Source organism: Diplotaxodon limnothrissa, linkage group LG3 (genome assembly GCF_057381915.1).
Source record: "Diplotaxodon limnothrissa isolate DT_005_m linkage group LG3, D_limnothrissa_male_GT1.1, whole genome shotgun sequence".
Classification (NCBI taxonomy): Eukaryota; Metazoa; Chordata; class Actinopteri; order Cichliformes; family Cichlidae; genus Diplotaxodon; species Diplotaxodon limnothrissa.
In genome coordinates, this window is record NC_140598.1 from 65,892,521 (window position 1) to 65,905,669 (window position 13,149).

General features: G+C 37.2%; 1 protein-coding gene across 1 annotated transcript in view; it reads left to right on the plus strand.

Moving 5' to 3' along the window:
* Positions 1 to 474, plus strand: part of sorcs2 (sortilin-related VPS10 domain containing receptor 2) — a 381,448-nt gene extending 380,974 nt beyond the window's left edge. Inside the window, exon 26 of the mRNA XM_085349748.1 lies at positions 219 to 474. Within this exon, the coding sequence (XP_085205874.1) occupies positions 219 to 474 (256 nt within the window). The remainder of the gene's footprint in view (positions 1 to 218) is intronic.
* The last annotated feature ends 12,675 nt before the right edge of the window (positions 475 to 13,149 follow it).

Consider the following 13,149-nt stretch of genomic DNA (forward strand, 5'->3'; position numbering starts at 1 on the left):
ATCATATTCCCTGATGGTTGCATACACCTCATGATGTTTGAAGTCATACAACCCTAAACAGTTGAATGCAAATTCACATTGTGCATGCTTCTTGTCATATCAGTAACCCACCAGCAGCACCTCCTTGTGTCTCTAACACAAATATCCACAAAAAGTCACTTAAAGAACGCAATGGAAGACTATACAGCCCCGTCTTACAAAAACAACAAATCCCACAGTCCTTGGCTTAGGCCTGAGGATGCATATCCCCCATTGTTTTTCAGGAAGCTTCCATGCACCCACAACTACGCCCAGATGCACAGTGTAAAGGAGCAGGAGATGATCAGCCCTGTCAATCACAGTGAGGACACCCAGCAAATCATCCAGGGTGAGGAGTACATCGATGACGACCTGGACTCACAGACTCTAGGTAACGCAGGAGGTAGCCCCGCCTTCCGTTCCCTAATAAGGACTACTACTAACCACTGCTACTAAACCCAAGCCACTAACACCAGCAGCTAACACACACCAAGGTACTGAAGGACTTCCCCCTTTTTGTTATTTTTACTGCCATTGCAGTTCTTTGAGGTTTATTATCGTTGCTTCTAAAGTAGTCACATAGCATTTCATGGCCATCAACAAGCACAGCTAATCATATTGCATGACATTCAGTAATTTTTGCACTACATAATGCCTAAGGAATCTGAAATGTTAGTGTTACTGAGTTATACTTGTACACTTGCCAAAATTCTTTTAATTTTATCATACATGACCTGATGTCTCTATATAATAATTTCTATAAATTTTATGACAAGGTTTCTCATAAAATACAGTGCAACAACAAAACAATATGATGGCTATGGTTATGATGGTAATGAATTGATTTGTGATCATAGATATAGTGGATTGTTAATGGCGGTCACCATTAAAGTAATCATTTTTCTTTCCTGACAATAATAAGTGCATTCTTTGTATATTTACATATTAAACTATCTTTGTCACGACTATCATTGTGACAAAAGTAAATCATTCTTAATTTTAAAGCCTGATTGTGTTCTGTTATATAAGATTAGAAATTTTTTTTTTTACCTCTGTTTCATGTAATAAAGCAAATTGTATAAAAATCCCTGTCAGCATGTAGATCCTGTGAGGGTTTGGTCTACTAGGAGTGCTTAAGAAAGACACTGAGATTAGCAAATTGCAACTGGCCAACTTGGTCCTGTGACTTCTATTTAACAATATAAAGAAATATATATAGGAATTTTACTGATTAGAGCATGTGGAACAACTAATGATTTTTGAAGGAAAAACTTAAACGTAATTTGTGTTTTTATACCCAATTTTGAGCCAGCACGCTGGAATTCTTAATGAAGTCCAGAATTATTCAAACAATTAATCAACCATAGAATTAAATCAAGTTTACTATCCAAGAAGGCAAATTAATTATTACATTGTAATTATATAATTATGTGCTTTACTATTTTTTCTGCTTTTTTGTGAAATGGTGCATTTTGGAAGTTTTGGTGTTATGCGTGAGCCAGAACTGTATGTCACAGGACACCGTCTAATACTATACATTGCTTTATGTCATATATAACACTTTTACATAACTGTAAGTGGGATTACATATGTGTTTTATGTATATTTTATATGTCTCTTTAGCATCTCTCATATTCTTTTTTATCTCTTTTTTACCAGGCACTCATTCGGGTGTGGTCCTAAACATGAACTGCAGAGAGCTACACAGTTAGCAGACCAGCTGATGGCCACCATGGCAATGCTGAAGAGCTAGTTGAGGCGAGCCGAGCTGGCTAATGAGCACAGGGACTCCACTCTGCCTTTTTCCTTCTCTCGTCTTTAGATTTTCCCTCTCCTCCTCCTCTGTCAGGTCACTTCACTCTTCCATGGACTCTTCCACTCTCCTGCTTCTGGGTATTGTGTTAATTATTTTGGGGAAGTGGCTGACCATGGTGTTGGGACTCTATTCAGTAATCACCCCTTTTTTTGTGCCAACCCTGGAGACCCTGGACACAAGGGCCAGTGGCTCAGTTTGAAGGCTCATCTGTACACTGTCTGTCTGATAACACAGGTACAATCGGCAAGCATGTCTCACAAGACTGGTTTCCACTGATACTGAAAGTCAGAGAGATAGTTGAAACCACCAGAGACTAGTGTGCTAAAATGATTTGTGAGCACTAAACGTAGTTTGCATTGTTCCCCTCCATTATTGTTGCACCCCCCCCCCCCCCTCCCACACACACACACACACACAGTTATCATTCTGCTCCTCTCGTCAATGGCAATAATAATCTCAATGGAATGTAGGATGTGATATAAACCCTTGTGAATTTGCATGTGATGGGTGTACACATGCGAACACAAGAGGGCAGTGTTGCACTTTTTGAAATCTCCACTGACAAGTACTCTTACAGCTCAGCTTCTTTGGAATATACTGTATGTACACACAGCTTTGTTTATTTAACAAAAAGAAAAAGAAAAAAAAACATTCATCTCCAAGTGTTCCTGTTTAAAAGTAACAAAATTTACAGATGTGTGGTCTGTGATGTTTCTGATCAGTTTCACCTTTGTCTGTCCCATGGTGCCTGAAACAGCAGACGCAGATCTGCTCAGTGACATTTCCTGTTATTTAGTTATTTCTGGAAACAGTATAGCCCTTTCTCCTTGTCCTCATCCCCGTCCTAACACTTTCTGGGTCAGAGCAGACCCCCTGGAGACAAAGGTTGCCGTCATTGGAGGGAAGCTGTAGTTGATATATTTTATTGTATCAGCCTATATTAGGCAAAGCTTGTGGTGGAATCACGTCTCCTTAAAAGTTTGGTTCATTTTAAATGTGTAAATATGATCGGTGATTTACGCTTTGTAAATATCCCTTTGTGTGTGTGTTTTACACTAATACCAAAATACATCACTTTTTTTACCCCTCTTTTTCTGGAGTTTCCTGCCACAGAGTTTCCCAGGTTTGAACAACATCTCACTGTTTCCACTTTCCTCAGCATCATTGCCTGCTTTACATTTTTGGGTATTTTCATTATAATGTCATGAGTAGGAATATTTCACTGTCTTTATTGTTAACTGGAAATATTTTCTTGTCTTATGAAGATGCTCACAGTTACACAGTGACAGCAATGTAGATGGATATTTTTGATATACTGTCAGTTTTTCTTTTCCAGCCCATGTAAAACACAAATGAGTGTTTCTGTTACCTTTTGACAGTCATTTTATGTTTTTTTTAATTGAACTAATGTGAGCAGTTGCTGTCACAATGCACCAGACAGCAGCTGAACAAGTCTACAGATGTGTCAAGAGGTCTTGTCACCACCCTTTGGTCCATCTTGTATTCGATGCAGCAGATCGTGTTCACTCCTCCTGGTTTGATTCATCTTTTGTACATATTCTGCTCATATTTTTGTTTAGTTTTCTAGTGATGTGTCATCTTTGTATCAATGTCCCCTTAAACACAGGGGAAAATGGGAGTTATGATGTTCCAGTGTAGTAGTCAAGGAGTTTCACATATGGTACACAGCATATGTGAAACAGCAGTGTAATTATAACCACGACTCTATCCTTTCATTTTTCTCTGTTCTGTTCGATCTTTTGGTTTTGCAATTAAAATCAACTGTGTTCTTTTCAGGAAGCATAGTGCACTCAACCTGCATCATGGAATAAATCACTCCCATAACGTGTATGTCTCTTTAATTTGTATAATATTATCCAGTACAACTGTTGTCACAGTGTTTTGCTAACTAAAAGTCAATCATTGTTTTTTCATGTTGTGAAAAAGGCTGCAGACTGAGGTAGACTTTATTATTTAAAAGGAAGATCCTCTGAAGGTTAGTACAGGATAAACAGGTTAGTACTGATGGCTACTAAGTAAAGAGCAGTGTATGACTGCTGCACAGTGGCCATCTAGTAAAAAGTTACTATAAGGTGTATACTGCCAATGTAGAGGATGGAAATCAGCCTGGACCGCTCGAGCATCACACAAAATACAATGAGGTGACCAAGTTCATGCAATCAAAGTCAGTTAAGATAATGTTGAGCTTCTACCTCCTCTGCCTGGTCAGACTGCTCCCAGAGGTACTTGGGACCTTGACCTTGGGAGTTTGAGGTGGAAGCAAGGCCTGGGTAAAAGCTTTAGAGCTTGAATGCCAGCCAGATAACTGCCGATTCACCTGCCACAAAGCAAGCCCTGTATTGTGCCTATGACAGATTTTATGTGGTTAAGGACATTATACTGATTATTTGAAGAGTTTCAGGTGGATTTTCATCTGAGTGCTTGCAAAGAATGAAATGGTCAAAGGAAATTTGGATCTTGCCGCTCCAATGTAAAATCGTTGGAAAACGAGGTGTGCATGCCTTTAAGTGGAACAGATTTTGGATTATAATGTCAACGCTACAGTGTCAGAGTTTTAATTTTGTGAATAACTTCATAATCTTTGCTCAAACAACTGCAAAACATGTTTGCACAACACGGGTATGTTGAATTCTATAAGGCAAAGCCATAAATATGTGGCGACTGTCTATCAAAAGTTACAGCTATCTTTATGAAGTTTTCAAAACACGCTTTCTTTCATCAAGACAGTGCGTTACTGTTACATGCATTTGGATGGGAAACTCGCCCGAAACAAAGTATAGGTTTTCATTATGTGAATAATTTTAAAATCTTAGCTCATACAGCTGCAAAACCTGTTTGCCCACCACGGGGATATTGAAGTCTATAAGATAAAGCCATAAACATGTGTGTCTTAGTCTTCTATCAAAAGTTACAGCGATTTATATGAAGTTGTTGAAAAACGCTTTCTTTCGCCAAGACAGTGTGTTTCTCACTGTTACATGCATTTGAATGGGAAACTCGCCTGAGACAAAGTATAGGTTTTCATTATGTGAATAATTTTAAAATCTTAGCTCAAACGGCTGCAAAACCTGTTTGCCCAGCACGGAGATATTGAGTTCTATAAGATAAAGCCATAAACATGTTTGTCTGAGTCTTCTATCAAAAGTTACAGCGATTTATATGAGGTTGTTCAAAAACGCTTTCTTTCGCCAAGACAATGCGTTTCTCACTGTTACATGCATTTGAATGGGAAACTCGCCCGAGACAAAGTATAGGTTTTCATTATGTGAATAATTTTAAAATCTTAGCTCAAACGGCTGCAAAACCTGTTTGCCCAGCACGGAGATATTGAGTTCTATAAGATAAAGCCATAAACATGTTTGTCTGAGTCTTCTATCAAAAGTTACAGCGATTTATATGAAGTTGTTAACAAACGCTTTCTTTCGCCAAGACAATGTGTTTCTCACGGTTACATGCATTTGAATGGGAAACTCGCCCGAGACAAAGTATAGGTTTTCATTATGTGAATAATTTTAAAATCTTAGCTCAAACGGCTGCAAAACCTGTTTGCCCAGCACGGAGATATTGAGTTCTATAAGATAAAGCCATAAACATGTTTGTCTGAGTCTTCTATCAAAAGTTACAGCGATTTATATGAAGTTGTTCAAAAACGCTTTCTTTCGCCAATACAATGCGTTTCTCACGGTTACATGCATTTGAATGGGAAACTCGCCTGAAACAAAGTATAGGTTTTCATTATGTGAATAATTTTAAAATCTTAGCTCAAACGGCTGCAAAACCTGTTTGCCCAGCACGGAGATATTGAGTTCTATAAGATAAAGCCATAAACATGTGTGTCTTAGTCTTCTATCAAAAGTTACAGCGATTTATATGAAGTTGTTGAAAAACGCTTTCTTTCGCCAAGACAGTGTGTTTCTCACTGTTACATGCATTTGAATGGGAAACTCGCCTGAGACAAAGTATAGGTTTTCATTATGTGAATAATTTTAAAATCTTAGCTCAAACGGCTGCAAAACCTGTTTGCCCAGCACGGAGATATTGAGTTTTATAAGATAAAGCCATAAACATGTTTGTCTGAGTCTTCTATCAAAAGTTACAGCGATTTATATGAAGTTGTTCAAAAACGCTTTCTTTCGCCAAGACAATGCGTTTCTCACTGTTACATGCATTTGAATGGGAAACTCGCCCGAGACAAAGTATAGGTTTTCATTATGTGAATAATTTTAAAATCTTAGCTCAAACGGCTGCAAAACCTGTTTGCCCAGCACGGAGATATTGAGTTCTATAAGATAAAGCCATAAACATGTTTGTCCGAGTCTTCTATCAAAAGTTACAGCGATTTATATGAAGTTGTTCAAAAACGCTTTCTTTCGCCAAGACAATGCGTTTCTCACGGTTACATGCATTTGAATGGGAAACTCGCCTGAAACAAAGTATAGGTTTTCATTATGTGAATAATTTTAAAATCTTAGCTCAAACGGCTGCAAAACCTGTTTGCCCAGCACGGAGATATTGAGTTTTATAAGATAAAGCCATAAACATGTGTGTCTTAGTCTTCTATCAAAAGTTACAGCGATTTATATGAAGTTGTTGAAAAACGCTTTCTTTCGCCAAGACAGTGTGTTTCTCACTGTTACATGCATTTGAATGGGAAACTCGCCTGAGACAAAGTATAGGTTTTCATTATGTGAATAATTTTAAAATCTTAGCTCAAACGGCTGCAAAACCTGTTTGCCCAGCACGGAGATATTGAGTTCTATAAGATAAAGCCATAAACATGTGTGTCTTAGTCTTCTATCAAAAGTTACAGCGATTTATATGAAGTTGTTGAAAAACGCTTTCTTTCGCCAAGACAGTGTGTTTCTCACTGTTACATGCATTTGAATGGGAAACTCGCCCGAGACAAAGTATAGGTTTTCATTATGTGAATAATTTTAAAATCTTAGCTCAAACGGCTGCAAAACCTGTTTGCCCAGCACGGGGATATTGAGTTCTATAAGATAAAGCCATAAACATGTGTGTCTGAGACCTCTATCAAAAGTTACAGCGATTTATATGAAGTTGTTCAAAAACGCTTTCTTTCGCCAATACAATGCGTTTCTCACGGTTACATGCATTTGAATGGGAAACTCGCCTGAAACAAAGTATAGGTTTTCATTATGTGAATAATTTTAAAATCTTAGCTCAAACGGCTGCAAAACCTGTTTGCCCAGCACGGAGATATTGAGTTTTATAAGATAAAGCCATAAACATGTTTGTCTGAGTCTTCTATCAAAAGTTACAGCGATTTATATGAAGTTGTTCCAAAACTCTTTCTTTCGCCAAGACAATGCGTTTCTCACGGTTACATGCATTTGAATGGGAAACTCGCCCGAGACAAAGTATAGGTTTTCATTATGTGAATAATTTTAAAATCTTAGCTCAAACGGCTGCAAAACCTGTTTACCCAGCACGGAGATATTGAGTTTTATAAGATAAAGCCATAAACATGTTTGTCTGAGACCTCTATCAAAAGTTACAGCGATTTATATGAAGTTGTTAACAAACGCTTTCTTTCGCCAAGACAATGTGTTTCTCATGGTTACATGCATTTGAATGGGAAACTCGCCCGAGACAAAGTATAGGTTTTCATTATGTGAATAATTTTAAAATCTTAGCTCAAACGGCTGCAAAACCTGTTTGCCCAGCACGGAGATATTGAGTTCTATAAGATAAAGCCATAAACATGTTTGTCTGAGTCTTCTATCAAAAGTTACAGCGATTTATATGAGGTTGTTCAAAAACGCTTTCTTTCGCCAAGACAATGCGTTTCTCACTGTTACATGCATTTGAATGGGAAACTCGCCCGAGACAAAGTATAGGTTTTCATTATGTGAATAATTTTAAAATCTTAGCTCAAACGGCTGCAAAACCTGTTTGCCCAGCACGGAGATATTGAGTTCTATAAGATAAAGCCATAAACATGTTTGTCTGAGTCTTCTATCAAAAGTTACAGCGATTTATATGAAGTTGTTAACAAACGCTTTCTTTCGCCAAGACAATGTGTTTCTCACGGTTACATGCATTTGAATGGGAAACTCGCCCGAGACAAAGTATAGGTTTTCATTATGTGAATAATTTTAAAATCTTAGCTCAAACGGCTGCAAAACCTGTTTGCCCAGCACGGAGATATTGAGTTCTATAAGATAAAGCCATAAACATGTTTGTCTGAGTCTTCTATCAAAAGTTACAGCGATTTATATGAAGTTGTTCAAAAACGCTTTCTTTCGCCAATACAATGCGTTTCTCACGGTTACATGCATTTGAATGGGAAACTCGCCTGAAACAAAGTATAGGTTTTCATTATGTGAATAATTTTAAAATCTTAGCTCAAACGGCTGCAAAACCTGTTTGCCCAGCACGGAGATATTGAGTTCTATAAGATAAAGCCATAAACATGTGTGTCTTAGTCTTCTATCAAAAGTTACAGCGATTTATATGAAGTTGTTGAAAAACGCTTTCTTTCGCCAAGACAGTGTGTTTCTCACTGTTACATGCATTTGAATGGGAAACTCGCCTGAGACAAAGTATAGGTTTTCATTATGTGAATAATTTTAAAATCTTAGCTCAAACGGCTGCAAAACCTGTTTGCCCAGCACGGAGATATTGAGTTTTATAAGATAAAGCCATAAACATGTTTGTCTGAGTCTTCTATCAAAAGTTACAGCGATTTATATGAAGTTGTTCAAAAACGCTTTCTTTCGCCAAGACAATGCGTTTCTCACTGTTACATGCATTTGAATGGGAAACTCGCCCGAGACAAAGTATAGGTTTTCATTATGTGAATAATTTTAAAATCTTAGCTCAAACGGCTGCAAAACCTGTTTGCCCAGCACGGAGATATTGAGTTCTATAAGATAAAGCCATAAACATGTTTGTCCGAGTCTTCTATCAAAAGTTACAGCGATTTATATGAAGTTGTTCAAAAACGCTTTCTTTCGCCAAGACAATGCGTTTCTCACGGTTACATGCATTTGAATGGGAAACTCGCCTGAAACAAAGTATAGGTTTTCATTATGTGAATAATTTTAAAATCTTAGCTCAAACGGCTGCAAAACCTGTTTGCCCAGCACGGAGATATTGAGTTTTATAAGATAAAGCCATAAACATGTGTGTCTTAGTCTTCTATCAAAAGTTACAGCGATTTATATGAAGTTGTTGAAAAACGCTTTCTTTCGCCAAGACAGTGTGTTTCTCACTGTTACATGCATTTGAATGGGAAACTCGCCTGAGACAAAGTATAGGTTTTCATTATGTGAATAATTTTAAAATCTTAGCTCAAACGGCTGCAAAACCTGTTTGCCCAGCACGGAGATATTGAGTTCTATAAGATAAAGCCATAAACATGTGTGTCTTAGTCTTCTATCAAAAGTTACAGCGATTTATATGAAGTTGTTGAAAAACGCTTTCTTTCGCCAAGACAGTGTGTTTCTCACTGTTACATGCATTTGAATGGGAAACTCGCCCGAGACAAAGTATAGGTTTTCATTATGTGAATAATTTTAAAATCTTAGCTCAAACGGCTGCAAAACCTGTTTGCCCAGCACGGGGATATTGAGTTCTATAAGATAAAGCCATAAACATGTGTGTCTGAGACCTCTATCAAAAGTTACAGCGATTTATATGAAGTTGTTCAAAAACGCTTTCTTTCGCCAATACAATGCGTTTCTCACGGTTACATGCATTTGAATGGGAAACTCGCCTGAAACAAAGTATAGGTTTTCATTATGTGAATAATTTTAAAATCTTAGCTCAAACGGCTGCAAAACCTGTTTGCCCAGCACGGAGATATTGAGTTTTATAAGATAAAGCCATAAACATGTTTGTCTGAGTCTTCTATCAAAAGTTACAGCGATTTATATGAAGTTGTTCCAAAACTCTTTCTTTCGCCAAGACAATGCGTTTCTCACGGTTACATGCATTTGAATGGGAAACTCGCCCGAGACAAAGTATAGGTTTTCATTATGTGAATAATTTTAAAATCTTAGCTCAAACGGCTGCAAAACCTGTTTACCCAGCACGGAGATATTGAGTTTTATAAGATAAAGCCATAAACATGTTTGTCTGAGACCTCTATCAAAAGTTACAGCGATTTATATGAAGTTGTTAACAAACGCTTTCTTTCGCCAAGACAATGTGTTTCTCATGGTTACATGCATTTGAATGGGAAACTCGCCCGAGACAAAGTATAGGTTTTCATTATGTGAATAATTTTAAAATCTTAGCTCAAACGGCTGCAAAACCTGTTTGCCCAGCACGGAGATATTGAGTTCTATAAGATAAAGCCATAAACATGTTTGTCTGAGTCTTCTATCAAAAGTTACAGCGATTTATATGAAGTTGTTCAAAAACGCTTTCTTTCGCCAATACAATGCGTTTCTCACGGTTACATGCATTTGAATGGGAAACTCGCCTGAAACAAAGTATAGGTTTTCATTATGTGAATAATTTTAAAATCTTAGCTCAAACGGCTGCAAAACCTGTTTGCCCAGCACGGAGATATTGAGTTCTATAAGATAAAGCCATAAACATGTGTGTCTTAGTCTTCTATCAAAAGTTACAGCGATTTATATGAAGTTGTTCAAAAACGCTTTCTTTCGCCAAGACAGTGTGTTTCTCACTGTTACATGCATTTGAATGGGAAACTCGCCTGAGACAAAGTATAGGTTTTCATTATGTGAATAATTTTAAAATCTTAGCTCAAACGGCTGCAAAACCTGTTTGCCCAGCACGGGGATATTGAGTTCTATAAGATAAAGCCATAAACATGTTTGTCTGAGACCTCTATCAAAAGTTACAGCGATTTATATGAAGTTGTTCAAAAACGCTTTCTTTCGCCAAGACAATGCGTTTCTCACTGTTACATGCATTTGAATGGGAAACTCGCCCGAGACAAAGTATAGGTTTTCATTATGTGAATAATTTTAAAATCTTAGCTCAAACGGCTGCAAAACCTGTTTTCCCAGCACGGGGATATTGAGTTCTATAAGATAAAGCCATAAACATGTTTGTCTGAGACCTCTATCAAAAGTTACAGCGATTTATATGAAGTTGTTCAAAAACGCTTTCTTTCGCCAAGACAATGCGTTTCTCACTGTTACATGCATTTGAATGGGAAACTCGCCTGAAACAAAGTATAGGTTTTCATTATGTGAATAATTTTAAAATCTTAGCTCAAACGGCTGCAAAACCTGTTTACCCAGCACGGAGATATTGAGTTTTATAAGATAAAGCCATAAACATGTTTGTCTGAGTCTTCTATCAAAAGTTACAGCGATTTATATGAAGTTGTTCAAAAACGCTTTCTTTCGCCAAGACAATGCGTTTCTCACGGTTACATGCATTTGAATGGGAAACTCGCCTGAAACAAAGTATAGGTTTTCATTATGTGAATAATTTTAAAATCTTAGCTCAAACGGCTGCAAAACCTGTTTGCCCAGCACGGAGATATTGAGTTCTATAAGATAAAGCCATAAACATGTTTGTCTGAGACCTCTATCAAAAGTTACAGCGATTTATATGAAGTTGTTCAAAAACGCTTTCTTTCGCCAAGACAATGCGTTTCTCACTGTTACATGCATTTGAATGGGAAACTCGCCCGAGACAAAGTATAGGTTTTCATTATGTGAATAATTTTAAAATCTTAGCTCAAACGGCTGCAAAACCTGTTTGCCCAGCACGGAGATATTGAGTTTTATAAGATAAAGCCATAAACATGTTTGTCTGAGACCTCTATCAAAAGTTACAGCGATTTATATGAAGTTGTTCACAAACGCTTTCTTTCGCCAAGACAATGCGTTTCTCACTGTTACATGCATTTGAATGGGAAACTCGCCTGAAACAAAGTATAGGTTTTCATTATGTGAATAATTTTAAAATCTTAGCTCAAACGGCTGCAAAACCTGTTTACCCAGCACGGAGATATTGAGTTTTATAAGATAAAGCCATAAACATGTTTGTCTGAGTCTTCTATCAAAAGTTACAGCGATTTATATGAAGTTGTTCAAAAACGCTTTCTTTCGCCAAGACAATGCGTTTCTCACGGTTACATGCATTTGAATGGGAAACTCGCCTGAAACAAAGTATAGGTTTTCATTATGTGAATAATTTTAAAATCTTAGCTCAAACGGCTGCAAAACCTGTTTGCCCAGCACGGAGATATTGAGTTCTATAAGATAAAGCCATAAACATGTTTGTCTGAGTCTTCTATCAAAAGTTACAGCGATTTATATGAAGTTGTTCAAAAACGCTTTCTTTCGCCAAGACAATGCGTTTCTCACGGTTACATGCATTTGAATGGGAAACTCGCCTGAAACAAAGTATAGGTTTTCATTATGTGAATAATTTTAAAATCTTAGCTCAAACGGCTGTAAAACCTGTTTGCCCAGCACGGGGATATTGAGTTCTATAAGATAAAGCCATAAACATGTTTGTCTGAGTCTTCTATCAAAAGTTACAGCGATTTATATGAAGTTGTTGAAAAACGCTTTCTTTCGCCAATACAATGCGTTTCTCACGGTTAAATGCATTTGAATGGGAAACTCGCCTGAAACAAAGTATAGGTTTTCATTATGTGAATAATTTTAAAATCTTAGCTCAAACTGCTGCAAAACCTGTTTGCCCAGCACGGAGATATTGAGTTTTATAAGATAAAGCCATAAACATGTGTGTCTTAGTCTTCTATCAAAAGTTACAGCGATTTATATGAAGTTGTTCAAAAACGCTTTCTTTCGCCAAGACAATGCGTTTCTCACTGTTACATGCATTTGAATGGGAAACTCGCCTGAAACAAAGTATAGGTTTTCATTATGTGAATAATTTTAAAATCTTAGCTCAAACGGCTGCAAAACCTGTTTGCCCAGCACGGGGATATTGAGTTCTATAAGATAAAGCCATAAACATGTTTGTCTGAGACCTCTATCAAAAGTTACAGCGATTTATATGAAGTTGTTCAAAAACGCTTTCTTTCGCCAAGACAATGTGTTTCTCACGGTTACATGCATTTGAATGGGAAACTCGCCTGAAACAAAGTATAGGTTTTCATTATGTGAATAATTTTAAAATCTTAGCTCAAACGGCTGCAAAACCTGTTTGCCCAGCACGGAGATATTGAGTTTTATAAGATAAAGCCATAAACATGTTTGTCTGAGACCTCTATCAAAAGTTACAGCGATTTATATATGAAGTTGTTCACAAACGCTTTCTTTCGCCAGGACAATGTGTTTCTCACGGTTACATTCATTTGAATGGGAAAC